The 26,620-nt window shown below is 51.3% G+C and overlaps 1 protein-coding gene across 1 annotated transcript in view; it reads left to right on the forward strand.

Annotated features, from left to right (window-relative positions):
- RPH3A (rabphilin 3A) overlaps positions 1–26,620 on the forward strand; it is a 166,713-nt gene that overhangs the window by 100,469 nt on the left and 39,624 nt on the right. The window contains exons 4-6 of the mRNA XM_053669853.1: positions 13,141–13,228; positions 17,537–17,548; positions 24,602–24,748. Of these exons, the coding sequence (XP_053525828.1) occupies positions 13,158–13,228; positions 17,537–17,548; positions 24,602–24,748 (230 nt within the window). The 5' untranslated portion in view covers positions 13,141–13,157. The remainder of the gene's footprint in view (positions 1–13,140; positions 13,229–17,536; positions 17,549–24,601; positions 24,749–26,620) is intronic.

Consider the following 26,620-nt stretch of genomic DNA (forward strand, 5'->3'; position numbering starts at 1 on the left):
AGAGAGGAGGCAAGGATAGTTATCCGTCTACCTGGGTTGAAATTTCAGCCCTGATGCTGTGCGACTTTGAGGAAATTGCTTAATCTCCCCACACCTCAGTTTTCTCTTCTGGAACATGGGGATAGCAATGACCTCATTGCATTGCCTTGGGAATTTAGCAAGTCAGTATACATTCAGAGTCTTTGCTTGGAACGGGCACAGCCCATGGGGGCTGCTAACGAACATTAGTTCTTATATGGATCGTGAGGACGATAGAAGCTCAGAGCTTCGCGTTCTGGAAGGGGGCCTGTCGTGGCCTCACCTCCATCAGGCCTTCATTCAAACATCATCTTCTGAGGAAGGCCCTTTCTGATCATGTGTAAAATGGCACCCCCACTCGAGAATCTGACTTCCTCCTCCTTTATTTCATATTCCTCCCTAGCACTTAGCAGCGTGGGACACTGTGTCTATATTATTTATTTTGTTTGTCATCTGTCTCCCCACACTAGAATGTCAGCTTCACCAGAACAGGAGTATCTGACTGTTTTATTAATCTCAGAATGCCCAGATCACTGTACCCCACGGTGCCCCAGCATACAGTTGGTGCTCAATAAGTACTGTCAGCAAACTCTGTCCATCTAATGCTCCTTGCTCTTGTTTGAAGCCTAACCCACTCCCCAGGCTGCTCTAACTCCCCTGAGGGCTCACAAAATAGCAAAAGCAACACAAGGAAAACCATCCCCAAACCCTAGAAGGGGGCGGGGTGGGGGGATGGCGGACAAGGAAGTTGGGACAAGGAAGGTGTGGAGGCACCAGAGAGTTTGGTGATGGGGACGAAAGTGAAGGTCTTCTATAAAACCAGTGCAGCAGGCTGATCTTTTTGCCCTGATTAATCACATTAAGCCTTTGTCAATATCACCATTACCTCAGCCCTGGCTGCGGCAGCTGGAGGAGCAGCAGGCACGTTCAATATTTAAGGAGACCTGCATTGCAGGCGAAGGGTTGGGGCCACTTGCAGAAGCAGCAGCAGCAACTGCTCAGGGACAGTCTCTGAAGTGGTGGGTTGTTTTTAAAAGGAGAGACACAAGAGAAGGAAAAGCCTCGAAGCCCTCAGCCTCCCCCTGGCCTCCCCTGATTTCTGGTCACACCAAACACACACCCCAGAGTTATTTGCTCCGACTCAGGACAAGAGAATGTTGCTGGCAGAAGGGAGGCTGTGGACCAGGAAGCTGGGTCCTGTGGGTTCCATGTTTTCTCGACTTACGTAAAGCAGTGGCTCTCAGAGCGGGGTCTCTGGGCCAGCAGCATCAGCATGACCAGATCCAGTGGCTCCAAGTGGCATTAGGAATGGATTCTGATTATCTCTTAGATCTGCCTTCCTTCGGGTTGGTCTCACACTCAGGCAGCCTTCCTCCTCCTGGTAGAACCCCATCAAGTCCAAGTTTGTCTTATCCCAGCTTCAACCTAGTAGGAAAAAAAAGAGACAGACCTTGCCTCCTAAGATCCCAACAAAAGTCCCAGAATGGAGTCTAGTTGGTTTGCATTGGGCAACTTATTCAACTTTGAATCAATCATATCTAGTCAGAAGAGGGGAACATGCTGATTGGCCAGGCCAGGGTCATGTCACCCCACTCTTCCCAGAGATGGGAGCTGAGGTCAGCCCCATGGGGACACCGTGGGCTGAGACAGAGAAAGGAGGGTCCCCTAAAGGAGAATTGGAGTGTTGGTACTGGGAGAGGGAAGAACAGATGCCCACTTCCCATCCCCCAAGGAACTTGTGGTCATATGGAGGATGATTTCTGGGAACAGTGGAAGGCTGAGCTCTGAGTTTCTGTCTAGCACATTAAAAGTTCAGAGAAGAAAGGCAGCTGGAGAGGACATTATGGGTCAAGGGAGACTTGATCTGGGATTTGAGGGGTTAGATGTAGGAGCAGGAACATTTCAGGGGATGAAAGAAGGTTCCTCAACACCATTGCACACTATTCCAGCAGCTTCTGCTGCAGCAGGAATGTCCGATCGTACATACATTCCAACTGGTAGGAAGCTCAGCAGTAACGGGCCTCTCGGTCCACCCCGTCTCCCCTCTTGCCTTTGTACGTGCGGCGCTGTCCGTGGTCCTGAACCGCAGCCCGGCCGCAGCTCCGCTGTCTGCACGCCCTCTCTCACGAACGAGGGCTTCAAGTCTGTTGTTGCTGTTTTCTCTCTCTGTGGAAAATATGCACAGTTGCCACTGCCTGTGCCAACAGGGGTCCCAGCAGGAAACAGATGACAACTCCAATTGTGTAATTTGAGGAGAGTTTTTAAGAGAAACAAAAAGCGTGGGCAGGATTAAGGAAAACCAGACTCGGTTTGTGAAGCACCCTGGGGCTAGCAACAGTGGGGAGCTGTTACCAGCCCTAGTTCTGAAGGCGCGTAGCTGGGGGTGTCGTTGTAGGAGAGGGCCACCTGCCCAGAGGTGTGCCCTCGTGAGGGCGTGCAGCCAACCCATGGCAACTCTGCAGAGAGGGCGCCTGGACCTCACTCCCCGCCCCCCAATTCTCTTCTAGGCCTCTCCATGGGCTAAATCCAAGTGGAAGTCAGAGGGCAAGGGAGCTGATTAGAGTGATCCGTACAAGCAGCCTTCCAGGAAGAGAGCAGGGAGGAGGAGAAGGGTGGGAGGTGGAGATGGGGGAGCAAGTGGAAGACACAGCACACTGGCATTATCAATTAGCTATGGCTGCATAACTATCTCCCCGAAGTTAGTAGCTTAACAAACAACCATTTATTTGCTCTCATATCTGCAGTTTGGCCTGGAATCAGTTGGACGGTACTTCCATTGGTCTGGAGACTGGAAAAGCTTGATCGTACAAGATAGTCCCATTCATATGTCTCATGGCAGCTGAGCTGTTGGCTGGGAAGCCTTAGGTGTTCTCTGCACAGAGACACTGGGCTGGCAGGTTTCTGACGTAATAGCAGGGCTTCTCCAGAGGACAAGCCCCAGTGGGCACGTGCTTATCAGGGCTTGGGACTTGTCGCTGGCCAAACAAAGCTGCAGGCTAAGCCCACGCACAAAGTTGGGGGGAAGGGACCCCATAATGTGAAAGGCAGTTCATCAAGGCACATCAGTGTAAGTCTGCCGCTGCCTTCATACACTTTTAACAACTCACGCAGGTTCCTAACTAGTGAAAAAGCGAGTCCTGGGCAGTCGTATGTTGAGAAGGTGCGTGTGTCCATGTCTTGCCCTAATGCAACATAAGTGCTTCACCAGCTGGAGCGCATAGCTTTGAAGAGAAGAGAAACTAGACTGGTCTCAGGTACAGTGTTGGTGTAATGCCTGTCCCTAGGTTGCACGTCGGGGATGCGTGCTAACTTACCTGACGTAGCTTGTGGGTATTGGACATGCACGTATGTCTCTGCATGTACATGTGCCTCTGCTACATGTGTGGTACATGCACATGTAGCCTTTGACGCCCGGGGTGTGAGTGCCGGCCCTGCCTTTGGGCGACTTTGGCCAACACCTGACCCCTCCCCATCTCAGCTTCCCAGTGGCTCAGATGAGGACGGGGCCACATAACACGGCCCTGAGTACCAGCGGGTGTGAAGCACTGAGCAGTGAGCCTGGACAGGATGAAGGCTCTCCCTTTATCAGGGCTTCGATGGAGAAGGGTGGACTTGGGAGAAGACGGTGGGGGTCAAACAGCTCTGCTTGACTACTTCCTGGCTCTGGTTCAATCTTGGGGAAAGCCGGTGAACTTTTATGAACCTCAGTTTTTCTGCCTGTGAAATGGACTCGGTGGTGTTTCTTTGCAAGAGTTATATGAGCCGATGTATGTAAATGACAGTGTTATTATCAGCCTTTATATCCTGGAAATGTGACAAAGATTACTTTTTCCTCTTTATTTGGAACCAACCACGTGCTTGTAGTATTAACTCATTTACTCCTTCAACCGCCCTATGAAGTAGGTGCTGTTACAATTTTTCAAATCCCTGTTTTACAGAGGAAAACACTGAGGCACAGAGAAGGTTAGTTACTACCATCATCAAGCTAGAAAGTGGCAGAGCTGGGGTCTGAACCCTGGCCACGTGTCCCTTCTGAACCTCTGCACTCCTCAGCCGCCAGTGATGAGGTCCTGACGCCCACCTACACGGACGATTGTGAAGACGGAGGGCTTTATACATTGCAGAGTGTTCCATCCACACTCGATGTTCTGAGAACTGTTTCTGGGGGGGGGGTCTGGGGAGAGGGACAGGAGCTCTGTGGCTCGTTCCCGCCCTCCAGCCAACACTGACTGAGATTCATATTTCTGTTCCTGTTCCCGACCTGGCGCCAGGAGGGCCTGGACAGGAGAGGGGGATGGATGGAGGCAAGTCTGCAAGATCTATTATTCATGGGGACTAAGAGAAGCTTTCTGATTTTTGTTGTTTTTTTTCCTGATGTGGTTTCGGATTTCTTAGAACCCACACCCCAGGGAAGTGCCAGGCAGTGTGAGGCAGGAAGCGCCCTTGCTGGCCGGAGACCCTGTAACCCATGTTATTTGGGGGTGGGGCTTGCGGGAGGTCCTGGGAGCACCTGGGGAGGGTTTGCCTGGCGCCAGTGCTGGTCTCCATACCCTTTCCTTCCTGTTTTCCACTCCGGCCCCTCTCAACAACTCCGCAAAGTAGAGGCTGGTACAGCCCATTTCACAGACAAGGAAACAGGGGCTCTGAAGTGCTCAGTAATTTGTCTGTACTTAAGTTTAGCTGGGGATGGAGCCTAGGTCCACATGACTCCAAAGCCTGAGCCTTTGAGGGAAGATTGTCATGAAGTTTGTACCATGGGTGCAGGGACGGTGGCGTGTGTGTTTGTGGGGGTGGGATAGAGTGGGGGTGTGTTTGTTGTGGTAGGATGAGAAGACAAGTAGGGCCCTTCCAGAGGCCCTAGTTGCTTCTTTTTCACAAGGATGACATGAAACTATGCATTTCCCCAGGGAAGGGCGCATCTAAGGCCCAAGGACCCTTTTCTTGTAACCAGAGACTGGCTCTGACTGCTTGATAACAGAGGCAGGCCAAGTCATTGTTGAGAGGGAAAAGTCTGTGAGCTTAGTCATTTCCCCCCAAATGCAGAAGGAGGCTGATTCAGAAAAGCACACTGCCCTCTTTACAATACCCTCAACAAGTAGTTTTGCTATTTGTGCTTGATTACCTCCAGTGACTGAGAACTCATTACCTATGAAAGTAGCATATCCTCCTTTTGATACCTCTGATGATTAAAAACCTGTTCTTTACCTTAAGCCAGATTCTCCCTTACTTTACCTGCTGCCTGTTGGTGCCAGATCTTGCCAGGTCACTCCATCACAAGAGTGGCTATTCAAAGTAGTGGTTAAAAGTGTTGGTATTAAAAGGAGACATACCTGGGTTTATAAGCTGGCTGACTCTACCATTCCTGGCTGGTGATTTTGGGTGACTTAATGCAACCTCTGAGTCTCAAGAGTAGTAATAACTTCAGAGCCTACTTCCTAGGATGAGGTTGAAGACGAAATGAGGTTGTATATGCATATTGCCTATCTGAAGGCTGTTAAATTCTATGCTGCCCTCCTTTGCTAAGTGCAGATGCTCAGGGCGGGACTGTGAGCTGGTACGGAACATAGGGTCCGCAGTCAAACTGCTGGGATTCCAAATGTGGCCCTATCACTTGCTGGCTATGCCACTTGGGAGAAGCTGCTCACCCTCTCTGTGCTGCAGGTGCCTCGCTGGTCAAAGGGGACCAATCATCACTTATCAGGCCATTGTGAGGACTGGGCGAGCTAAGTACCTAGAACAGGGGCTGGCATTCGGTGGGCACTCAGAAACCAGCCACACACCCAGAGGCACCAATGAAGATAATTTAGTGAAGAGACTGTTATTGACTAACATGTGAGCAAGTCAGCAAGATTACGGGAGCCAGGATGCTGAAGCACCCCAGTTTCCAACAGACAGTCATCATCATCTCCAGGCCTGGAGGGGCAGGGGAACTGTCATGGACCTAGAAGAGAAAGGGTTCTGTGGAGACACCCTGCTGATGAGAGCTGTGACCTTCCTCAGGACGGGCCCCACAGCCAGCCCGTGGTGACTGGCAGGGGGAGTCCAGGGGATAAACACCACAGCCTGCCTCTCCCCGCTTGCAGTCTCCTGCTGGTGTCTCTCACTAAGTCAATCTAACCAGCAGCCAAAGGGCAAGGGCGCTGCTGGTACCGTCCTTATGGGGCAGCCCCCCAGGGCACAGAGCCAGGTGGGAGGTGGATGGATCTGGAAAGGGGACTGAATGGAAGAGACCCAACAAAGCTATTCTCATTATTAAGCTAGACTGCATGATGCCCCCACTGTAAAACCGTACTTGCCATATCGAAATGGCACATGAATATGCTCAACCAAATGTTATATTGTTTGTGCTGTGCAAACAATATTATCAATATAGTCAATAGTGGAGGGTGATCAGAAGGTTCATTTATACAAGACTCCAGTCTGAGTCCTGGAATACTCCACCTGTTCCCAGCGTGACCTGGAGAAACCCCAGGGCCTCAGTCTCCTCATCTGTAAAATGGTCATGTTATGACTCCCGTCTCCGATTTGAGAAAATGCTCCTCCAGTGAGAGGATGGGGGTCTGCTGTCATTTTTTTAAAATCCTCACCTGAGGATATATTTTCTGATTTTGGAGAGTGAGGAAGTGGGGAGAGAAAGAGAAATGTTAATGTGAGAGAGGGCAGCTAATCCATTACTTCCTACACACACCCCAACCGGGTATCAAAACCACAACCAGGATCAGGTATGTGCCCTGACTAAGGATTGAACCTGCAGCCGGTTGACATACGGGACAACACTCCAAACAACTGAGCCACCCCGCCCGTGCAGTGCTGTCACTTTGTAAGGGGATAAATGCCACTCCCTGCTCTGGGTACAGGTGCTCCTTGGCTTAACAATGAGGTCACATCCCAATAAACACAGCATAAGTTGCAAATATGGTAAATTGGAAATGCATCTGATACACCTGACCTACCGAACATCCTAGCCCAGCCTGGCCCACCTTACCTGTGCTTAGAACACACCTGAGCCTCCAGCCGGGCAGCACTGCCTTTGCAAAGCCTCTCTTCTTACGACATGTCGAGCTCATGGAGTTTATTATGCATATCGCTTTGGAACCATCACAAAGTTGAAAAGTCATAAGTCGAGCCATTGTAAGTTGGGGACCATCTGTATTTTGTCCCTGAGGCACGGCAAGGACCAGGATGACACTTGTGCTGTCCCTGGCATGATGAAATTTGGGGCTGTGGGTAAGTCAGTTCCAGCCGAGTTTATATCAGAATGAGCTTCGTGGCAGCCGGAGCCTCAGTGGCAGCCGGGGGCCATTAAGCCGCACCACTTGCTTTGACACACAGACCTGCCTAATCACACTTCCCTGCGTGGGGCCGCGAGTCTGTGCGTGCACGCATGAATGCAGAAGTCATCCTGAGCGCTTCCTCTTCTCCTCACTCACCACAGCACGGCTGGAGCCAAGATAAGCTGGGTTAACAGCACAACAAAGGCAAGTTCCCTCTTTATCGAGCAGTCGGGTGATTGGCTGGACTGTGCAGGGGGCCCTGAAGGCTGCTCTGTGCAGTGTCTGCCTTTGCAGTCCACAGTTCAGTACTTACGTTTATAGACTCAGGGCTCAGAGGGATTTGTAACCCAGGGAGGAAGGAAACATCTGGGGTAACCCTGTCCAGCAGGAGACATTCTCCCCAGGAAAATCAACTCTGGATGCCTTCAGTGTGTGCGCTGTGAGATTACCTCTGTGGACTCTTTTCAAATGCACGTGCTGTGTGACCGTGGGCAAATGACCTTACCTCTCTGGGCTTCAGCGTCCTGATCTGTGTAAAACTGGCTAATAAAGGACCTTATCTTCCAGGACTGACCCGAAGATCACATGAGAGGTTGCATTTGAAACACTTAGTGTAGTCTCTGAGTCATAAGCACAGGCAGGGTGGGTTAGGCCATGCTTCAGTAACAAACAATCCTCAGTACTTCAGTGGCTGAAACAACAGGTTTGTTCTTCACTCAGGCTACCTTGTTGTGGTAGGTTAGCAGGGAGCGACTGCACTGAGCTGGCCCTCACGGGGGACCCAGACCAAGAAGGCTCCATCCTCACACGTCCATGATGGTCAAGACAGGAGAAGACAAGTGGACCGGCTTCAGAATTTCAACCTGGGGACTTTTCATTTGACCAAAACAGGTCATGTGGCCACTCCCAGCTTCCTAGGGAGAGAGAAGGGCATTCTTATCATGTGGTGGAAAGCCAGAAATGCTCAGTCTTCAGCACTAATGACAGCCATAGCACCCAACAAATGGCCCTTGCTTTAGCACAGTTCTGTTGTGACGGCCAAGGTAACCTGGCACGTGTGGTTGTCACTCTTGTTATTTCCATCGTTCGTTGCCATGATGCTTTATGCGCTTGCTCTGTCTGCAGGAAGCCTGAGACATTGCCTCCTGGTGCCAAGGCTGGGCCTTCAGCTTTTTAGGAAAACACCCCTGAGAGAATTATCAGTAATGACATAGATCAATGATAGCGTCCACTCGACAAGGGGTACTTGGAGCCAGGCGCTGGATCAAGGAGTTCGCATACATTAGCTCACTCGATCCTCACGATGATTCTGAGATGGGTCCTGGTATTGTCCTTGCTCTATACAGATGAGGAAACCGAGGTTCAGGGAGGCAAATACACTTGTCAGACTGATAAAAATACCCTAGGTCACCTTGCTGAACTGACTACTAAGAGCATGTGGCCTTAGCTTCTGGGCCTTTAAATGGAAGGAGAGATTGTCTGGGTGGAAAGGCCCAGAGAGGCCCTACACTGTCTTTGTTGATCCGAAGTAACAGGGGCTCATCATTGGCACCACACTGTCTCTTTAGTCCTGCTGTCCCTAGTCCCTGCCCTCCCGTCACCCCGGGCTCCACCCTCAGGGATTTCTCCATTCCCTAAACACTCCATGCCCACCGAAGCCTCTGAGCTTTGCACACTCAGTTCCCTCTTCCTGTCCTCCATCCTTCATGTCTGGCCCACTCCAGCTCATCCTTCAAGAGCCAGCCCAAATTTTCTTTCCCCTGGAAAGCCTCCCCTGACCCCCACCCCCAGGCAGAACCAATCCCATAATTTCTCTGTTCCCATGGCATTTTGTACTTTAGCAAATTTAAACCTTTTCTGTACACACACACACACACACACACACATGCACACACAGAGAACTTCTTTAGAGGAGGCAAATAAATTAGTCTTTGTTTTTAATTTATGCCAGCTCTCTCATCCTGACTTTAAACACCGCCACCTCATTTGTCTTATTAAGTACTTACTTTCGCTTTTAATTAGTGCTGTTCATCGCCGCTGAATTTTAATTGTCAGTGCAGGGTCTCAGCAGGCCTCGGGGTGGATGCTTTACAAATGTCTCCTGTCCTCCTGTAAGGCCGGAGCCTGGGTGGCATTGCCTCCGAAGTGGGGGGAAGGAGGTTCCATGCAGTGGCTGAAGGCCGGTGTACCTTTCCCAGATCACAACTCATTCTGGCTGCCAGTGCAGTCCCCGTTTGCTCCAAGGTGACTGGTCTATGAAGACACACAGAATTCAGGAGTGTCGCAACACAGAAATTCAGTTCAAATTTGACTTGGGTGGGGGAGAAAGGTAAAAGCCAAAACAATTTGGCTCATGGTACCTAAAAAGGCTATAACAGATTCAGGTAAGGCTGGATCCAGCATTCCAACACTATCATCACCAAAGTGAGGAATCAATCTCCATCTCTCGGCTCCCCTTTCATCCTTTGGTGGGCCTGTCTCATGTGGTAGCAAAAGTCATCAGCTCCAGGCTTCTGTTCTTTGAGCTTGGCAACTCCACTGGAAACAGAGTGCTTCCATGTAGCTCCAGAAGTTTTAGGGAAGGCTTTCATAGGTCCAGATTGGGTCATGTGACTACCCCTGAACCAATCACTGTAGCCCATAGGATGTACTGCGCTCATTGGCCAGGCAAGGGTCACTGGCCTACCTCTAGGAACCAGGTTTGGGTGAGCGCCGCCTGAACCACACAGATTATAGATAGAGAGTGAGCGATGACTTCTCAAAGGATAACTGTGGTGCCTCTACCCCCAAGAAGGGGAGATAATGTTCAACAGGCAAAACCGAGCCATCTGAACTGCACATATCCACCATGGAGTCTCACTCAAACACACACCTGGGGTTTGTTTTCCCCTCAGCCCCCCCCTCAAATGCCATCAACACTCACCTCCTTGCCTCAGACCTGAAAAGCATTTTAGACCAAAATGTTCCTGCACATCAGGAAGAATTCTGCAAGGTAGGCATGGCAGAGACAGGGATTTCTGTGTCCCCATTTTACAGGTGCAAACACTGAGGCCCTGAATGACTAAGCGACTTCCCAGAGGCACACAGACAATGAACAGGGGGCTAGGGTGGGATCCCAGGACTCTGGGTCTGAGGCCAGCAATCGTCCTAACCGTGGGCCACTCTCTCAGTCAGTTTCTGCTGCAGAACAAAGCACCCCCCAGGGTAGTGGCTTAGAGCAACAACCCACATTTACCTCGAGTTGTTTAGGTCAGTGATTGGGTTGAGTCTGCTGGGCGGTCCTCTGGTCTAGGCCAGACTTGGATGATTTCGCCCGGGGCCTCTTCACATCAGTGGTCAGCTTGTGCGTTGGCCGGGATGGGCTGCGTGATGACTGTGACAACCATGGTCCCCACCACACAGTCACTGACAACCATGTCCACAATGCGGAGCCGTGGGAGATGGGCTCTGTGCTTACCTCACAAACCTGTAGAATGGGGACCATCCTGTGGGATCGTTTGACGGCTCACAGCAGGAGCCATCTGTTGTCACTACACAGTGATGAGGTGGGTGTCGCCTCCCACAAGAGGTGACAGGAAGTTTGCTCAGTTTCAAGGCCAGGAGCACAAAGGTGCCTTCCTCTTGAGCATCTCTTAGGACTGTGTCCACCCTGTCTCGAGGCCCAACCAGCTCAGCGGGAAGGAGCCAGGGCCTGTTGTCCCAGCTGGTTCTCAGAACAGCTCTTCCCTGGCTCCCGCATCAGGGCGGAGCCCCAGTGGTCCTCAGGATCTGATCCCATTACCACTCGGATCTCAGCCCCCACCCCTCTGCCCCTTGCTCCCTCCACTCCAGCCCCTAGCCCCTCCTTGCCATTCCTCCAACTTACAAAGCGCATGCCCACCCCAGGGCCTGTGCGCTTGCTTTCCCCTCTGCCCGGGATGCTCTACCTCAGATATCTACGTGGCTCAGTCTGTTACCCCCTTCAGCTCTTTGCTCAAATATCACCTCTCAGAGAGGCCCCTTCTGACCCCCGATTTAAAGCCAACTGTCCCTCTCAGTCTCCAGTCCCTTTCCCCTGTTTCATTTACCTTTAAAGTGCTCATCATCAGCTGCTACATTTTACATTTGGCTTGTTTGGTTGTCCTCTGTCTTCCCCAGTAGAAGGTAAACGGCATGACCGCAGAGGATTTGCCATTTTGTGTTTGTTTTAACGCAGTATCCCTGGCATCTAGAGCGGTGCCTGGCACATAGCAGTGGGTGTGCTGGAAATATTCTTCGTGCAATTCCGTGCTTTAAAGTATCGGCTTAATTTTACTTTTAAATAACACTGCATGGGCTAAGCAGAACCTATTTTCGGCCTGGATCCTGCCCGTGGACCCCCACTGCACCCTTACTTGAGGCTCCTTGTGTAAGTCACATTCCCACCCCACTAGAAGGTCTGAGTGAGTTTTTCCAGATTCCTCACTGAGCAGCGATGGCCTCGGGAAGAGGGGAGGGGCAGGGAAAGAGACGGAGAGATGGAACTGCCCGGGCACCGTCCTGGTTGGTGGCTGCATGTTCTGCTGTGAAGCATCTGGTTTCATTCCAAGACTGTGGGGCTTGTGGGTGGGGGCGGGTGACTCTGGCATTGAACTCCAAGAAGACAGCTGAGCTCACACAAGTTCCCTGCAGTGCCCTGAAGTGCCGCCTGAAGCCGGGCCAGCCTGGCCCCCACTGAGTCACGCTTAGGTGCCTGCTGTGTGACTCTGAAGCTAAGTGTGTTTCAAGAGTTGTTTTTCAGTTCCACTAAAATCGGCTGAGATTCTGGGGGGTGTAGGTACCACACTGGTGCTTAGCAAATAGTACTGAAGGAGCCAAAGTAGGTAGGACAAAACGGGGAAGGGGAGGGAGGAGAGGTTCTGAATCTGGCTTTTCTGGGTGTGGGAGGGGTTCTTGGGGCAGTCATACACGCAGGGGATGTCACCGTTAACGCCAAGCCGTGGAGGTAGGCAGAGTGGATTCAGTAAACTGAATCCCGGGCGCCCAGGCCAGGGGATGACGAGATGTGAAGGTTCTTTTTAGCAAATTTCTTTCCCAGCAGGAGTCATCTCTTCTTTCTGGTTTTGAAGTGGGAAGAATGAAATGATCAGATCAGTCTGGGAAGATGATGTTAATCACACAGGAGCAGATGAAATGGCTTCCCTGTAAGGGGTTTCTCTCCCCTGTGTCCAATCAGGAACCCCACCTGCCTCTGGCTTCACCCACCCGAAGATGTAATCATCCCACAGGCTGCAGGATGGGGACGAATTGTCTCCCTGTCCCCCTCCCAGTGACCCGCCCGTTCAGTTTCCCTGGATATGAGGCTGTGCTGTAGCCAGACCGTTAGGGAACTCGGGATGCCTGGGAACTCTGACCTCACTGCCCCTGCTGGGCGTGTGGCCTGGAGTCCATGAACCAGGAGAATGCAGGGCCCTGGCCGGGTAGCTCAGTTGGCTGGAGTATCAGCCCCATAGACCAGGGTTGTGCGTTCGTTCCCCAGTCAGGGCACATACAAGAATCAATGAATGAATGCATAAATAAGTGGAACAACAAATCGACCTTTTTCTCTCTCAAATCACTTTTTTTTTTCTTTTTTTTTTTTGAGAGAGAGAGAACAGTGTGGCCTTAAGGGAGGGAGCTTCAGCTCTGGTCCCTTCCTGGCAGTAGGGAGCTGTGACCTCCAGCGGAACTCTCCCTCCTGGGGCCTGAGATTCCCCATCTGGAAGGTGGGCAGGCTGCGTGCAGCCCCCGTCTTCTCTGCATCCCCCGCAGTGCTTGGCAAAGAGCAGGGCCTCAAGGAGAAGTGGCCGAGTAGCTGGGTGATGTCCTCTCTGGCTCTACTGTTTTCCAGGAAACGGGACCTCCGCCATGACCGACACCGTGTTCAGCAGTGGCTCTAGCCGTTGGGTGTGTCCCAGTGACCGACCCCTTCAGTCCAAGTAAGTCCCTGCATCTTCCTGGGAGGGGCTTGTTTCGGGTCCCTGGGGTCCCGGGAGTCCTACCCTTGAAGGAGGAAAGGGATGGCAAGCAAAGCACTAGACTGTCCTTCCCAGAGGTGGGGGAGAAGGAAGCCTGTGGGAGTTTGTCACGGAAGCTTCTCCACTGATTTCACTGCTTTGCAAGGTGGGAACGACAGGCTGAGACCCCGAGCTGCATGCTTCCGACTAGAGGTGGCCTGGTGAGTGGTCACAGCCCGGACCTGGGTTAGAGTCAGACTTGGTTCTGGTTCTCGGGCTTAGCTATTAATTTCCTGTGTGATCCAGGGGGACTCGCTTACGTTCTCTGGACCTCAGTTTCCCTAATCAAGTAAGAAAGATGGACTAGGTCAGAGGTGGCAGACTGACAGGCCACCATCTGCCGACTGTGACTTGCACGAGCGTGTTTTTTCTTTTTTGGCCCAGTTGTTTACCAGTTGGGAAACCCCACATCAAAGTGCCTTTCCATTCTGTCCCCAGCAGCTACTGCACCTGAGTCAGTGGGGTGCTGGACCGGCACCTTCACGGACCATAAAAGATGATGCTCAATTTCTGGAAATTCCACAAGCTGGCTGTTACACATGGCCATTATTAAACTCTACAACTTGACAATTAAATTATATTGAACGCAAGGTTAATCCCTTCTGAATTCTTTTCCTACGCTTTATTATTCCTGGCCTTATTTATGTCTGTTCCACCTGCACGGTGAAAAGTAATAGAACAGCACACTCCTGCCTTCCTCTGCCCAGTTCCGTATGCAGGGGCGTCCTGCCGGTTCTCAAAACCAGCTGCAGGTTCAGCTGTTAACCACCGACCAGCACACCCTGCCTGCCGCCCTTGACCATCTAAGTCCCTTGTGTATCGTTCCCAGAGATAGATGTTCACTCATCGTGACTTGTTCATTTGGTCATTTTGAACGCTTGGTCATTTTTTATTGTGAGCCCAATCTGTGAGACGCTTGGGGAATCTACCTTGGGGACACTTTTCTGCAGAGAGATTGGCATTTGCCACACCCAGGAGTGAGGAGTGCTGCTCACCCAGGATGGCTTGAGCTCCCTTGCAGGGTCCTGGCTCAGCGGAGAGGGAAGGGGTCTCCGGTTCAGCTTCCCTGACTCCTTAGGAGCTCGAGGTCAGCCTCCAGAACACAGTGCCGGGATTTGCATTGGCTAACTGCTCACAGCTCCCTGTTCTGGATTCAGTTTACTGTCTTTTTTTAATTGCTTTTTCAAAGTATGACTGATTGTTTAACAGTGCACATTGGCAGTACAGTTAGACCATTTTATTTATTTTTTATTTTAAAAAAATTTATTTATCTTTAGAAGGGAAAGGAAGAAGAGAGGGAGAGAAATATCAATGTATGGTTGCCTCTCGTGCGTCCCCTGCTGGGACCTGCCCCGCAACCCAGCCATGTGCCCTGACTGGGAATCAAACCGCAATCCTTTGGTTCGCAGGCCCGCACTCAATCCACTGAGCCACACCAGCCAGGGTACAGTTAGACCATTTTAAACATGTCTGTATACTCAAGCCCTTTTTTCTCTCGCCTTGCCCCTCCCATTCCTAGGCAGTCGCTAACCTTCCTTCTGTGCCTGTACATGAATGTACACTTTCTAGACTTTCGTCTGAATGGAATCGTGCAGTGCACACTGTTCGGGGAGGAGAGCCGTGTCTCTTCTCTCCCACAGAATGATTATTTCATGATCCGTCCATATTGTTTTGCATATCAACAGTCTGTTCCTTGTTGGTGGTGAACAGCACATTTCGTGGTGTCTATTCGTTTATCTATTGATGGACATTTGGGTGGTTTCCACGTTTTGGCTGGAACAAATGAAACTTTGTATAGACACACACTTCTGCTTCTCTTGGGTAAATGCCTAGGAATGGCAGGCCTAGGTCATAGGGAAGGTGTATATTTAGCTTTTTAAGAAACTGCCAGTCTGTCATCCAAATTGATTGTCTCATTTTAAACGCCCAGAGCAGAAGTGTAGGAGATACCCTTTGCAACAGCATGGAGGGAACTGGAGAGCATTATGCTGAGTGAAATAAGCCAGGCGGTGAAAGACAAATACCATATGATCTCCCCTTTAACAGGAAGCTAAACAACAAAATAAACAAGCAAAATGTAACCAAAGACACTGAAGCAGAGAACAGGCTGTCAGTGACCAGAGGGGAGAGGGGAGGGAATTTTAGGAGAATTTCAGGGGAAAGGAGGTTTACAGGAACAAACATAAAGGACACATGGACAAAAACTAGGGGCGGTGGAAGTGGGAGGGAGGTGGAGAGGGAAGGGTGGGTGGGCTGGGATGGGAGTAAAAGACAGAAAACTGTACTTGAATAACCATTAAAATAAAATTTTTTTAAACTATAATTAAATATATTTTTAAAAAGAAGTGTAGGAGAGGTCCCGCCTCTCCACATCCTGACCAGCACTTTTGTGACCAGTCTTTTCCACGTTAGCCATTCTGGTGTGTGAATAGTGGTGTTTCTTTCCCGAGTGGCTGTGAGGTTGCTTATCTTCTTCCATAACTTGTCCCCATACGACCTCTTGGTGGAATTGTCAGATGCTTTGTCCACTTGAAACGCAGGTCATTTAACTTCCTGTAAGTTCTGCAGGATTTCCCCCCACAGGTTTAAGACAAAAGTCCTTTGCTGGGTATGCATTTTGCACCTATTTTCTCAGTCCAACCCTTGTTTTTCTCTTTTCCTAACAGACTTTGGAAGAGGGAAAGTGACTCTTATTTTGATGACGTCTGTTTCGTTTACTTATCTTGAAAGGGGGAGGGATTGTTGGAGAGTTACGTTGCTTTTTAATCACACTGAACTAACTGCATAGAAAGAGTGTTGCTCTGATTTACCCAGGACCTCATTACGCATTAGCCGAGGCATCTTTCCGAATAGCCGGTCCCTCCATGTTCTCGGGTGCACAAGCCCCTGTCTCTTTACTTGCTCTACCCCCAACCCGAGTCTTCGGGTTTTGAAGACAACACTGAGCCCTACTGGTTTCTTTTTTGAAAAGAAACACCTGCCCCTCCAAGCCCTTCCCACGACATCCCCCGGGAACCAAATTGTTTTTGCAGAAAATATTCCAGCAGCTAAAAAGTGTGTCTCTGTAAGATAAACCGTTGCCTGAAGGGTGGATGGGGTGAAATATTTATTTTATTTTTGAAATGTCAGTTAATTAAAATCCCATCCATCTGCATTTACTTTAGTGGATACAAAGCCAAACAGTTTGCTTTACTGTTAGATTAGAATTCTGCAAGCAGCCGGCCTGCGGGCTCATCAACAGTGCTCCCTGGCTGCCGCGGAACATCTTGGCATTCTGAGTGCATCTGGGCCGGCTGGCTTGCTACCGCATTTTCTTCAGATATTAAAATTGTTTTCCAGTAAATGCTAATGGGTGAATTATAGTCATCACACATGCTATCTAGTCGGCTGCAGACGCTGCTAATGTCTTTCTCCGGGAAATTAAGAACTCTAGTCTTCATTAGCTGCTGGCTACCCAGGTACACTTACTGCTTTCGTGACATTCGTGACATTTGAGACATTTGAATGCCTTCCCCTGTCCGCCTCTGTGAGTCGAAGGGTGGTGTCCCAAACACAGGCCCGTGCTTGAAAGAGGTAAATGCATCTGCTTCGCGTGAGGGCAGGCCAGCGGTTTAACTCTTTACGTTGGGAAAAGCACGGGGAGTGATGCTGGGAAGTTGACGCTTCTCCACAGCTTTTAAGACGGCAAACCAGAGAGCGCCAGCGATCAGAGGTGGAAACGGAGGCTGGACCAGAGGGCGTGTGGCAGGCGTTTGTCCATGCTCACGCCCCTCACTAGTGGAGATGCCGGTCTCCTTTCTGGAACGGAGCTCTGCTTCCCCAAAGGTGGGCGCTGAACGTGCTACTTCTGGATGACCCAGGGACCCTTCAGGGCTCGAGTGGCCCTCCTCAAAGTGTTCAAAACAACAGAAGCCGAGGATGACGTCGGCCAGGTTACCATTCAGTGATCTCTCAATAGGGCCCCAAACCCACTCTTTGAGTACGTCCACGATCAGCTCAGTTCCTTGGTAAGCTGAGCTGATTGGCCGTTTTGAGCACAGCTGAGTATTTCACAGGCCTGAGTCGCAGCAGCCTGGTTAAGAAGATCACAAAGACTAGGGCGGGAGATGGAAATAGGTCATTGTCATTTAAACTGTGCGGTTTTGCAGCCGGACGGTTTTGGGTCGTTATGAGATTTCTTTCCTGACTTGACTTTTTTTTTCTTTCTCTCCTTCCTCTGCCTTCCTTCAGTGATAAAGAACAGTGAGTATCTTATGCTATTTTATTCTTCAACCAAGTGAATTGAATTTCTTTTCTGATGCAGGTGGCTTGCCCCTGCAGAGAGATGGTTAAAAAAGGAACTAGCAAATTTTACCTATCTAAAAAAAAAATCAAATGCTGAAACACACACACACACACACCCCTTTGAGGAAAAAAATTATGAAATTTCTAAAAATACCTTTTTAAAAAGATTTTACTTATTTTTAGAGAGAGGGGAAGGGAGAGAGAAAGATGGAGAGAAACATCAGTTGGTTGCCTCTCCTGCGGGCACCAACAAGGGACTGAACCCCCAGCCCAGGCATGTGCCCTGACCAGGAATCAAACTGGCAGGCTTTTGCTTTGTAGAATGACGCCTAACCAACTGAGCCACACCAGTCAGGGTCAAAAAAAAAAAAATACACTGATAAAAGGATGGAAAGTGTTGCTTAGGAGAGCCCTTAGTTTCATTCTTGTGAGGAACAGCGAGCTTTCAGCAGGTTTACCCGCCACTCGGTGCCTGCTCCTGCAGCATTTGCCTCGGAGCTCTGTTCCGAGGTAAAGAAAAACGTTAGCTCAGCTGCCACCATTAATAAAAGATGGTGACGGACAGCAGAGCTCGTGGCAAGCTACGTGCTGTGTATATTGCCCCCGTCACCTCCTGGAAGGTCAGCCTGCTTTCCCAGTGAGCTGCCCTTGGCTCAGAGGTCATTGCTCTGCTCACAACTTTTGTGTTTTAAATTGCCTTCATTTCCCAAATAGGCGTGACAGATTGGATGCTGCGTCCAGCCGGGCTGCCGAGCAGACCGGGCTCTGGTTGGGTGGGCTCTTTCAGAAACCGCGGAAAGTCATTCCCCCCTCCCCAGGGCGGGCACAGTATCACGGGCCGCAAGCAGAGCGCGAGGTCTGGCGTCAGAAGACCCAGCTGAGCACTGCTCTGGGACTCAGCATCCTGTGGCCTCCGGCACGTCGTCAGCCTCCCTGAGCCTGGCTCTCTCCTTTGTAAGACAGGCGGGGCAGCCTCTGCCCTTCCTCCTCGCCAGGTGCTGGTGGGATGCAGTGAGATGCGCAGGAAAGCTCTGTAAACTGTGAAGCGCACGGAGCAAAGCCAGAGGAAAGTGTGAATCACACGTTGCCTTAGCCTGTGTGTGTATTCAGTGGACATGCATATACTCATACATAATATATGTATGTATGTATCTTGTATATATACATTGTGTATATCTGTATAGATATCATTTCTTCAGCTTTCTGGCCCCAAACAACCACATCGTCAGGCCTGGGAAATCATTTTCCCGGTTCTGTGTCTCAGTTTCTCCATCAGTCAAATGGAAGCTTTGCACGAGCTGATTGCCGAAGACCATGTGAATGTTCTACAGTTTCTGTTGTTGGCTGGTAAGACTCTGGCCAGACTAGGTCTGCTTTTGATGAGTGCCCTGGGAGAGACATTGAGACATTGTCGGGTTATAAACATGAACATCCCAGGAGAGGGGCCTGTGACTCCAGAGGGTCCAGAGGGTCCAGAGGGTCCGAAGGCTCGTGAAGTCTTCCTGAATACTGCAGGTCAACCTCCTTCACTGCCCTCTCCCCTCCTTCCTCCCCTCCTTCCTGCCCCCTTCTTCCCCCTCTTCCTTTGTAAACAAATACCAACTCTCTACTGCGTAGCAAGCCCTGTCTTAAGTACCAGGAATACAGGGGGAGCCAAAGTATGAGGGTGTGTCTAGAGGGATCTGTGAACAAATAGCCAATCAGCAACAAACATACTCCAGCGAACTAGGAGCTCTGATAGAGTCACAGTGGGCTGAGAAATGCAGGTGGGGGGCACCTGGCCCAGACTTGGGGGTCATGATGAGGGAAGTGAAATGTAAGATGAGACCAAGTGAAGCTAGAGCAAGACAAAGATGAGCCAGGGGAGTTCCAGGCAGGGGAACAGCATCTGCAAAGTCCAGACACGAGAGCAAGCGTGGAATTTTAGAAGAACCGAATGAAAGTCGACCTGGCTTAACAGATTAGCAGGAACCCTCGATTCCCTTAGCAGTCCGAAGGGGGTGGGGGACCGTGGCTTCCCTCTGCACCCCCTTTACTCTGGTCAGGGTACATTTCACCCGGAAGGGCCTTTCCACCAGCAGGGCATATCTCAAGCATTTTGTGGTACGGCTGCCCCTCCTTCCCCATTCTTTCCTTGAGGATTCATTAAAATCTCAGTCACTGAGCGGTAATGCTGCTTCCTGCTGACACCTGCGGCCCACATCCTGGGGGAAGGGAGCAGGTAAGGAGAAGAAAGGAGAGAAAAAGGATTAATTTTCCGCCTAGCACTGCTGTGTAATACTTTGGTGCCCCGGCAGCACCTCCATCTTTGCCCTCCTTTTGGGAGTTATAATTTATTAAAAGAGACATCTGGCACATGTTCATGGCGTGACTATTGTGTGCTCGACCTGCAGAGTTAAGGTGGGCAGCAGAAGGAGGTAGGAGTCTGCCCTGGGCCGTATTTTAGAGAGAAACATCTGTGAGGCGCCCCTACCTGCAGCCAGGACTAATTCCTTTTGTGTCAGGGGGTCAGAGGTGCTGGTTTTGGTGGGAGGCTTCCTCTGATCCTCTCTAGATGCACCTGCACTGGTACATGCAGGTAGCAGTCTGCACGTCCAGGATGCTGGTTTCTTGAGCCTCTGGCCACACTCCGCGTATGTTTCTCCATCATTCCCTTCCCTCCTCTGACAGGCAGGCCTCTGGAAAATGAGCAGGGCGGGTGCAGTGGTCTTTAGACTTTCGTTATAAGTGAAATGCTTTCTTCCAATAATTTATTCTGAAGCTAACTAGATGAGACAGGTACGAATGGAGCTGGATAAAGAACTTTGGCAGCTAAAAATGGTAGACACATCATGGTGAACTTTGTGCAGCTGTAGTTTAAAATGGTACCATGCTATAAAATAAATGTAGGGAGTCTAACACACTTCACCTTTGCTTGTTGTTGTCTAGTGGTTACTGTATCAGCTGGCTGTTGCTGTGTAACAAACCATCTTAAAGCTCAGTGGTGAAGAACAATGGCTTGTTCCCAGGAATCCGGGCTCAGCTGGTGGCTCTGCTGATCTTGGCTGGACGCACTTCTGTGTTGCAGGGTGGGCTGACCTGGGATGGCTGTGGCTGGAGTGACTCGGTTCTGCTCCACTTGTCTGTCATCCTCCCACCTTCTACCCTGGGCCTGTTGTCACATCTTGGCAGAGGTGTAAGAGAGTGAGCGGATTCACACAAGGCTGTCAGGCTTCACTTTGGGGACGGCGTAACATCACTCGTGTGCATTTTACTGACCAAAGCAAGTCGTAAGTCCAGGCAGGATCCAAGGGGCAGGGAAATACATTCCAACTCTTTGGTGAGGGCCATTTAAAATTCGCGTGGCAAAGGGCATGGATACTTAGAAGTATAGAGGTCACCCAGACAGTAACCCATATGTCCTGCTTTTAGTAAATAGCAAACATTGAAGTCTTTACATTTTTTCTTTTAGTTTTCTTTACCGGAATCCTTGCTTTGTTAGTGTTGGGGACCCGGCATTGCCATCTGGCTGACATGAGGGTGGAGGACCTACTTCCCTGCCCACCCTGCCCCTCTGCAGCCCCCTCCCCTGCAGCCCTCAGGGGGAAAAGTTTGGAAACTGTGGCTTAGGCAATTGGGGGAGTAGGAGGTAGGTGCCCTTTCCTGTTCTCCAGAAGCCTCGTCCTAAATATGTAAGAGTGGAGACAGGCCAGCCCCCTGGGCCCTCCCCCGTCTCAGCCAGTAAGCCTGGGGTCCCTCCTCACCCAGCCTCCAAGGGTCCCAGCAGGAAGCAGACATGAAAGCGTTCTCACCAGATCCAGAAGCTGCCGTTCAGAGTGGTGCAGAGCGGCGCGGTAGACACTGCTAACAAGCGACGGATCCAGATTTCCAACCTCGAACTGTGCCAGGTCAAGGCTGGTGCACAGTGGGCCCTCTGGGTTTTCTCTAGATTGGACACGCTGCTCTGAGTCACTTGTCCCAGGAAGCAGCACTTTGCCAGACAGCCTCGGTCTTGAACGAGATTGCAACCCTGGATTCTGGTCTTATGGACGTGAGGCTGGAATCCTGGGCCCAGAGGCCTGTTTAACGAGGAAGCCACGCTCTTGTCACAGGAGCGTCCCTGAGGCGCCCATGCTGGCAGTGCCCCCCAGCCCAGGGGAAGCCCAGGGTCGACCTTGAGAGCCAGCGCTTTGGTTTGAAAGCCTTCTCGTGTCCCTCAGTGTGCTTTGGGTGTGACCACCAGGGGGCAGGTCTCCTGGGGGACCCTCCTGGGGGCTGGTTACCACATGGACCGTTCTTTACCTCCACGGGCACACTGCCCACTTTCTCCGCTCCGGGCCTTTGTAAAGACCACCTCTCTGACACTTCTGGTCTCTCCCTCCGACTCCGCCCACCAACTCTAGCTTATTTACCTTTGGGGTCTCAGAGGGGCCAGCCATAACTCTGTGGGGCCTAAAGTGTATATAATTAGAGGGAGGCGCCCTTCAAGGTAAAGAAGACAAAAACATCTTGCTCTTGCACATGTTTCCGCTCCTAGGACTGTTCCTAGGTCCCAGGCCGGGGTCCTGGCAGGTGCAAACAAGGCCCCCACGTGGACGCTTCACCAGCGTCACCGAGAATCCCTATCAGGGTCTCAGTGCGGATGTCGCCTCCTTGGGGCACTCCCTCTCGTCCCTAAACTGAGTCGCCTCCATTGCTACAGTCACCGCATGGGTGTCACTTATTGTTAGACACTTAACATCCTGTCTGTTCAGAAGCCTTCTGTGCCTCCTTACTGTCCGCTGCCATCCCAAGGGCCAGGGCACAGCAGTGACTCGGATAAGGCCCCGCACTTCTGGAGGCTCGTTCCGGTTGGTGGGGAGGAGAGGAGAGGCAATAAACAGGTAAACAACTCAATTTCTTCCAAGCAAAAAAGAATTTTGTTTTATTAATCAAAATAGAGAAGGAGCATATAGAAAATAAAACCTGAATGGGAACCACTGTAAACCCATCAGATTGGCAAAGATTCCCTCCTCCTCCTCCTTTTCACGACATAATTTTTTAAAGGTTTTATTTATTTATTTTTAGATAGAAGAGAGGGAGGGAGAAGAGAAGGAGAGAAGCATCAGTGTGTGGTTGTTTCTCGTGCACCCCTCACTGGGGACCAGGCCTGCAACCCAGCGTGTGCCCTGACTGGGAATCAAACCGATGACCCTTTGGTTCACAGGTTGGCACTCAATCCACTGAACCACACCAGCCAGGGCTACAACACAATTTAAAATAATAATAATAATTTGAATTAGTGATGGGTGCAGTGAGGAAAGTGAGCCGGAGCCATGGGGGACCACACAAGGCCTCCCTGAGGAGGTGGCATTTGAACCATGATTTGAATAATGAGAAGTTGCCATCTGCGGAGCGATCTGGGGAGCTAAGTATTCCTGGGAAGGGGGCAGCAAGTGCAAAGGCCCTGAGGCAGAGGCAGGGTTTTGGTGTTTAAGATGGAGCAGGGGGGCCAGTGAGGTTAGAGTGTAGTGAGGGGGTGATGGGGATGGAGCAGGTCAAGGTCAGACGAGGTGGGACTTCGCAGATGGGCAAGAAGACGGACCTTGACTTCTATTAATGTAAAATTCACAGAAGGTAAAATTGACCCTTTTATAGCGCACAGTTCAGTGGCATTTAGCACAATCGCTGTGTTGGGCGTCCTCGGTGCAGTTCTGAGTTTCATCTGTTGTCAGCGAGAAGCCGTGAGCGAGGGGAGTGAGCATGCTCAGTCCGCCTTCACCCCCACAGGCCCCGGCTCCCAGGTGTCCTGAGAAGACTTACCCAGACACCTGCTTCCCTTTGCCTTCAAACTCTTCCTTCTCTTCAGTCCAAACCAGCTAAGAGAGGAGGATGGCAGAAGAGGTGGCGGGGAAGGTGGGGCTTTCAATGTCCAACGTTGAGTGTCAAAAGGCAATTTCGTGCCTGCTGTCGAGATTAGAGCAGTAGAAGTAATAGAGGCAGCTGATGGGGTGCCGGCTCGGAAGGACCCCGAGTTACAGTTCTTTTTTCCCCTGACGGGGACTGGAATTTCTAGTGGTGTTTAACCCCGCATTCCACACGGGGACGCGCCTCAGCGCCCTGGGGCGTGGGCCGTGTTGTTAGTGGAGAGGACCATAATTTGCAGAGACCGCAGCCCTCTACCCGGCAGCCTCTGATCCTCTGCACCGTCACTGGGCTGCGCGGGCAGGCGCTCAACCTCTCTCTACTGTGGAGGTTACGTGTGCGGGCCGCCCAGGTTCAAAGCCCACCTCTGCCACTTCCTGGCCACGTAGCCTTGGGCAAGTGATCTAATTTTTCCTTATATGAGTCTCCTCTCCAATAAATGGACGGCAACAATCCCTGCCTTGTAGGGATGTCGTGAGGGTTAAATGAAGTAATGCAGGCGTACAGTAGGGATGGTGTCAGGGTCAAATGTGGCAATGTGGGTACCCTGTAGGTGCTACGTCCGTGTTTGCTTTAAAAAAAAAGCCAAGAAGAACACAGGATGAAACTCAAAAAGCTACAGGAACTTTTGAGGCTGGGAATGTGGATGTTTATGTGAAATCAAGGGATTTGTATAAACCTAGTTGGTAACCAGTTTAAATTTATGTTTTAAAAAAATCTGTGGCTCAAACCAAACACCTTTGTGCCAGGCAAGGGCTGGGGACCCCCTGGAGCCCAGGGCTGCAGACCACCCTCCCAGAACTTGTTCCACTCCAGCCGTAGAAGTCTATCCTGGAATCTTTCTCTGAGAACCCATCATCCCCCAGGTTACCATGAGCTTCCTGCAAATGCCGATGACCGAGTGTCTGCCGTGTGCTAAGCACATAGTAAAAATAAGCCCATTGTACTGATGAGCAAACTGAGGCTCAGGAGAGACCATTCTTTGGCCCAGAGTCTCCCAGCAAACTCCCAGTTCACAGTCCCCAGAACTGGGGTCTACCCAACTCCAGGGCCTGGGGCCTACCCACAAGCCTACGCTGCCTCCCGGGCTTCCTGTCCGGCCTCACGCCTTCCCACATTACCTTTCAGGCTCCAGACGGGGTGGTCCGTCCACCCCAGTGGGCAGCCTGACAGACAGAGGAAGCAGGAAGAGTTGACAGATGAGGAGAAGGAAATTATCAACAGGGTGATCGCGAGGGCCGAGAAAATGGAAGCAATGGAGCAGGAGCGCATCGGGTGAGTCCTGACACTTCCCATCCCTTTGGAGAGTCATGGGGGGGGGGGCCTGCAAAAGGTTGTGCTGCTCACTGCTCAGGGCAGGTGCTGGGGCAGGCGGGGCTGCCCTGAGGCTTGGCCATCCATGACCCACCCGGCCACCCACCCAGGCAGAACTGGAATCCCTATCACATGAGGTTGAAGAGCCGGAAGAGGAGAGGGCGGGCGGGGGGGTGGCGGCTGGGGAGGGCACTTCTCATCTGCATGTGCATTGAGAGGGTGAGTGGGTGGTCTTCTGATGGGGGGAAGGAGATTATCACGGAGGCTGGAGGTGCTGGTGTGTGAGCCAACTTCAGCCTCACAGAAATGGGTTCCAGAGACATTGGCCATGCAGAGGCGAGGTGAGGAGGTGAGAGAGATGGAATCAGAGACTGGACGTACGAGGAAGGGCACACCTGACGGGAATTATTTGAGAGACCCGGAGAAACCAGTCCGGAAAGGGAGGCCAGTGTGACGGCGAGGTGGCCGCGGTTCCCCCGGCGGGTCTGGGCTCCAGCCCCCGGCTCCGTCCCACTCCCCACCCAGCCGTGGGTCCTGGGCACATCACTCACTTCTCCGGGGCCCGGTTTGCTCACTGGTGGAACGGGGAGAATACCAGTAATCATGCGCAGGGATGCTGTCTGGAATAAGTAAAATGATTTAAATGTAGTGCCTGGCCCTGGGATACTTTGTGTTTAATAAATGGTGGGAAGAAGGAAAAATTAGGGTTCAGAGGGCAGAGATTTAAAAAATGTGTGTGGGAGAGAAGCAAGGCCATAAGAAGGACATGTGACAGTTGTGACAGAGTGACCACATCCATGAGCAGGGACAGTGCTGGAGAGAGGGGAAGCGGTACTGGGATGGGCTTGAGAAGGGTGGGGCTGGGGAATGCGGGTGATCCTCAGAGGGAGGGGTCAGAGGGGAGGGGTGACAGAGAAGAGGGGAGGAAGGGTCTGGGGAGCGTTCTGCATGGCTGGGAACTCTGGCTGCTGGGACACCGGGAGGCCACCAACTGGTCCTCCGAGACTGGACCCTGAAATGAGAAGAGGGAGGGGGCGGGGTGGCGTCTCCCCAGCCCCTCCCTGGGCCTTCATGCCAGGGGCCACCTTTGCCAACTGCTTGCAGCAGATCTAGGCACTGAGGTGCCCGTGTAACCTCTCGCCCCCACACTCAGCTTGGGATTCAGCAGGCTCTTGGATGGGTGGTGATGTCACAGACAGGCGGGAAGTGCGTGCCTTCGATCTGAGCCTCTGCAGATACCTCAGGGCAGACCGGGGAAAGCAGAGGTGCAGCTGACCAAGGACAGAGACCCCCGTAGCCTGCGTCTGCCTCCCCGTGAGGGTGCTGAAGGTGAAGGTCTTTGACGGGCCTGCTTACAGGGTGGAGTTTTTATTTTGCTTTTTAAGATGGATCAGAAGTGAGGAGCTGTCCAGGCTGGAAGTCTGTGAGTATGTGATTTTGTATGTGTGTGTGTGTACGTGTGCTTGTGCATGTCTGTGTGTGTTCACCCACCAACAGGCCTGCACCTTGCAGGAAAGAGGGGTGTAGGCGTTAAAGATAAACCCTTAGACTCAAGACTTCCTCTCGGCCTTTTTCCTGCGTATCACTACCACCAGCCAACATAGTTTTTATTTACCTGTTTGCTTCGATGATTGTTCATTTCTCCCTGTTAGACAATAAGGTTCCCCAGGATAGAGATTTTTGCCTGTTTGTTCACCACTGAATCCCGAGAGCCTCGTACCTAGTAGGTATGCAGTAAAATGTTTGTTGAGTGAATGCGTGAAAACGGCAGGCAGTGCTGCCTCCTAATCTCTCTGTACATCGCCTGTGGCCGAGAGCCTGGAGAGTTTGGAA

This window comes from Artibeus jamaicensis, unplaced genomic scaffold (assembly GCF_021234435.1).
Source record: "Artibeus jamaicensis isolate MK-2021 breed Jamaican fruit bat unplaced genomic scaffold, CSHL_Jam_final contig_525, whole genome shotgun sequence".
NCBI lineage: Eukaryota > Metazoa > Chordata > Mammalia > Chiroptera > Phyllostomidae > Artibeus > Artibeus jamaicensis.